Below are 4840 nucleotides of genomic sequence, written 5' to 3'. Positions count from 1 at the left end.
AATCAAATATCTGGTCCCCAATTAAGAGTTCTTTTAGGTGCTGGCACAGTTCACGATGCAACAGTTCCAGTGTGTCAAAAAAAGATGCTCGCACTTCACATGTAAACAAAGCTGGCTACCCAACTGCTATCACGCAAAGGTACTTTCTCCAGTAGTGCCACCCACGATGCCAGTCCACTTTCTCCAGTTTGTCGCACAGTCCCTATAGGGGGTCCTTCCCGTATGAGAAATAAATAGATAAAAAATCAACGCAGACAACAGTCTGTTACATCTATCGAGTATAACTGTGAAAACGTGTCGCAAACCTCTTTAAAAATAGCGCGATAACGTAGGTGCCGCGAGTGAAAACAAAATATCAATTCTCGTGTACATATTTTTGTATAACCCTGAGAATATCAATTTTCATTTGGAGTGCCAATCGCTCTGGGCATCTCCGCATCTCATCGCGCAGTGACATCAAAAAGTGCTCAATGTGGTCTGGAGGAGATTCCCATAATTCAGACCTGAGAACGCCTATCACTCTGTCCGTGTAACCCTCACTACTGGGGCTCTGCTTCCTTTTCCTTGAGCTACTTGGAGTGTAGCTTTTTGCAGAAGACTGGCTGCTCGACGAATCCGTGAATTCTTCTGGATCCCCTGCAGGTGATGTGTCCTCAGCTGCATGACTTTCTGAGCCACCCACACCTGGATTTTGAATGTTATTTCTTTTTATCAACTCAAATGCATCATGGTGGTGTTCATGAATAGCTACGCTGAGAGGTGTGCACGGGCGCGGTTATATCCACAGATTTGCGCCAATTTTCATGTGACATCCTCATTTGTAGATAAAGACGTAACGTTCTGAAATCTGCATGAATAAAATGTGGATAAGACAGTGCGCCCCTGCGGCGCTCAAGGATATCCGCACTTTATCTGCAAATAAGAATGAGTGACTTAGCCAACATCCTCTAGGGGAAGCCATCACTGAGGGCACGCAGGGAATACAAAATGGCATAGAAGTGTGCCATCGCTCGCATTGCTGCGGCTAAAATCTGCTATTATTTGCTTATTATAACTGTTGTGCCTTTAACTATTGGACTGCTGTGGATTATATAAAGAAAATTGAACACAGGAAATTTGTATGCCGGAAAATACAAAAGCCCGTAACGAACAGTTTTACAATGGAGACTACAAATGCAATAACCGCGGGTGTGCGGATACACTCAGTTCCTATGTGGATGTTAGAACGCTCAATTCAACTAGCGTGATTGCGGGTACGGTTGTGGACCATACATCTGTGGATACCGTGCATGTGCAGATACCGTCAATCTTACCTGCACTCACGTCTAGCTATGCAAGCCTGCTTGTGGAAATCATCCATGGCAGCATTTGGGAACCTTTACAATCCCAAGGGCCACATCTCACCCCGAGCCAAGGGCCACAATTCATTGATTTTTTTCCGAGGGCCGCAGAAAATATTTGAATCAGTGCTAATACAAGTCTGATGATCCTATTAATGGGTCAAACAAGTTGAATATTCTTTTTCGACTAATGCTGTTTAATAATTGTAACTGTACCGAAAGCTCGCATTTTTGGTGGCTTGTAGCATTCACAAAGCTATGGTAAGAGAGTTCGACAGACACATTTCGTCAATTTTATGAAGAGCGGGAAAGGCAACACGGAGAGTGCGCTTTTGCCTGAGGAATTTTCCTGCCGTGCCATTGCTTCTGCCACTCAACTAAGCAGCAGGATTTTTGTTGCACGCGTGGACTGCCCTGGGCCACAAGCTGCCCACAGGTTCCAAACCCTTACCCATGGCAAACAGGTAAATGCAAGCCGTCCACGCATTATTGTTTCACCCTCGCTCATGTCAATTAGCTGTAGGGATGAAAGTTTCCCAGCATTTCCAACATTTTGCAACTGCCCACTGGTAGGACTTTTGTGTTTGGTCATTTGATGCAAACTGCTATTACTGAGGGGGGATGACATAAATGCAGGAAAGCTGGTGGAGCAACACCATACTGAAAATGCCAGGTTCTGGGCATAAGGAAAGACCACTGCAGGACACACAGGCACGAGCGACTTGTGTTGTTTGTATCCTCTCATCTTTCCCTGTGCCTATAGGGTGCTTTCACATGACGCGTAACGAAAACGTTTGGCCGCCGTGGTAGTGTTCACTTTTTCAGCGCAGCTGGAGAGATTATCTAGGATTTGCTCGAAAACGAAGCCTGGAATTGTGTTTTGAAATCCGGTCACGTCCGTACGTTCTTTTATCCCGAAGACACTTCGTCATTGTCATTCTCAAATTTTCTTGGATGAAAACCATGGTTGTCGCATTGAAAAATGGCGCAGTTTGTCATCTTTCAATGCCGCTAGCACGAAAAGTGACCACCAGTGGGAGGAGCTTACGAGCATGCCACATCACAATGTGAGGTTGGTGAAAACTCCCTATATTCAGGCTTTTTCAGTTTGAAGATGCTGTTACAATTACCTTCATTCCCGTGGCTTTTGTTTATCCAAGAAGAAACCATCTCTTCAGGTGTTTGCGGAATGCTCTGCATGTGTGGTGCTTCCTCAATCTCAGTGCCCTCCAAGTCGGATTTTGTACTGCATAATAAAAGTACGATGACCCGATTGTTTTCACAAGCTCTCATGCGTAAGTTCGAACCGAGGTCCTGCTTTACCGTTTAGATACGCTGACTGTTCTGAGAAACATCAATTTGTAGAAATGTGGCCATTTGCATTTTACGACTTCAGCCGCGCCACTTCTCTGCGAAGCTTGTTGTTCTTTACTTTTGCGGAAGAATGTATCCCGTAGTGTCCGCCACCTGGTTGCGGCGTGCTTCGCTGGAATGTTTCAAACTCCATGTCACACGCTGCCCAGAGGCTAAGCAGCAACAAATTCATACTCGCAATGACACGGTTTTAAAGGCAAAAGCATGCACTGAAGTAGAAACATTGGTCGTAACTGCATGAGATGGTTACGAACTGCGAAACTGGAAGACAAGACAAAGAACAACAGGTCGACGTGCTGTCCTTTTGTCAAACTTACCGTCCTGTGTCCGTGTTCAAGTTTCGCGCTTCGCCACCATACTTTGTAGTCAACAAGCTCCTTTCAGCGCAAAACTACATTCGTAGAAGCTCAACTCACCTGTGCACCCCACCGCTGCGGAGACTTCTTGCCAAAGAGTGGCTTTGAGAAGCAGATCGCGGAACTCGTGAAGCCGGATGTCCCAAAGGGGAGGTCTCCTCTTAACCTCGCAAATTAAGCTATCATTTTCCCAAAATCTTTGCAACTTCTTGGACGATGTTGCCATCCTCGACTGTGGTGCACGCCGTCCAACAGCAAGTAGCTAACCGGAAGACCGGATGGTGTATGAACTGAGGCCTGCATTTCATTGGCTGCCGCTAGGTAGATTTCCGGTGCGTTGCGTGACTCGGCTGACGCGCAGATGCGATGCGCAGGCCGGTTTTCATGCGTGTGTCCGTCTGTTTGCTCGATGAGTTATGGATCTGCGCTGCGCACAGATACATTGATCACACAGGGCGTTTATGTTTCTTCGCTCGGAGGCGCTCCGAGCCGTGTATTCGTATGTACGGCTCTGTGTATTCGCTATGAGCCCGAGCGCCTTCGAGCGAATAAACATATTAGGGTCGGTCGTAGGAGAGGAGGGGGAACTTTGAACCCGAAGAAGAAAAAAAGAAAGGAAAGGAAACTATTAGTTGTATGACATTGGTGTCGCATCGGTTAATTAGTCTCTCTCTGCGGTGCCGGCTGTGCTGTCTGGGGTTTTTCCTGGGTTTTCCTCAGACGCTCTCAGACATATGTCGGCACAGTTCCCTTAGAAGTCGGCCCAGGACGCACATTCTCCCAGGGCGTCAGTCGTGACGTTGCCCACATACGTGAGGCCGACAACGGCAAGCCCTTTCACCATCACCACCACCACCATCTGCGTGATATTGAGTATATTTACATTTGGAATGCGTTTTGGTCAGAAAAGGGGAGGGGGTATAGCCACATTGTAACAACTTTATATGTATCATTGCTTGAAAGAAAGGGGCTGTACGCAAAACATTTTGAGGGCAGGGCGCGGCAAGGGGATCTGAATAAATCACTATCTATCATTTGTTTTCTATTCCGGTACTGTATTTATCAATTTTTTTCAAGTCCTAATAAACCAGAAATATCCCTGGTACGTCCCACAAAGGTCGTACATGTTGCAATGTCAGCCACGTCTATGCGACGTTACCTGTACGTCCACAATGTGACTTTCAAAAATATCTTACTTTCTATATCCCTGGGACATCTCATAGATGTAAAAAGAAAGGAGCAAGCGCGCGTTATTTTTCGGAGACATCTAGGGCACGTGACCCTTAGTGGCATGATGTAAGCAAAAGGGAAATTTCCTTATTTACCAAGTAATCACATTATACACGGTAGCTTGAGTTAAAAACACGATATTTGCCAGGATGGGGTGTCAGGAATGTTCACAGGTATACGCTGACGTCGTTTGCAAACTCACAAGCTAACTGCAAAGACGTTGTCACCGTTGCAAACGTCATACGCCACGCTACACTTGATGAACGTACTCCAATAATTTGTATTTCAGTATATGCTCGTTCTGGTATCTCTTGAAATCCGCGTAGAAGGAGCCTGCGTCTTATATGGTGTCAGGCGGAGGAAAAGGTGGCAAGGGTCTCGGCAGCCCTTCTCAGGGCTCCAGTCCCTCCTGTCCTGAATCATCCATGGCAGCAAGTTCACCCAGCCCGGAGCCCTCGGCGTGTAAACGCCGCAGGCGCAACGAACCACGGCGCTCTAACAGCAGCCAGGTCGACGACGACAACATCAGCAATGGAGGAC

The 4840-nt window shown here is 46.7% G+C and overlaps 1 protein-coding gene across 1 annotated transcript; it reads right to left on the bottom strand.

Annotated features, from left to right (window-relative positions):
• Positions 1-203: 203 nt before the first annotated feature.
• Positions 204-3459, bottom strand: LOC135396083 (uncharacterized). Its single transcript, XM_064627123.1, has 4 exons — positions 3131-3459; positions 2664-2826; positions 2471-2586; positions 204-684 (listed from the first exon to the last, which is right to left on the bottom strand). Exons 1-4 carry the CDS (start codon positions 3294-3296, stop codon positions 356-358), a joined length of 774 nt encoding a protein of 257 aa, XP_064483193.1. The 5' UTR covers positions 3297-3459; the 3' UTR covers positions 204-355.
• Between the last annotated feature and the right edge of the window lie 1381 nt (positions 3460-4840).

Source organism: Ornithodoros turicata, chromosome 5 (assembly GCF_037126465.1).
Source record: "Ornithodoros turicata isolate Travis chromosome 5, ASM3712646v1, whole genome shotgun sequence".
Taxonomy (NCBI): Eukaryota; Metazoa; Arthropoda; class Arachnida; order Ixodida; family Argasidae; genus Ornithodoros; species Ornithodoros turicata.
Note: the sequence above shows the minus strand (reverse complement) of the source record. Positions and strands in the feature narration are given on the sequence as shown.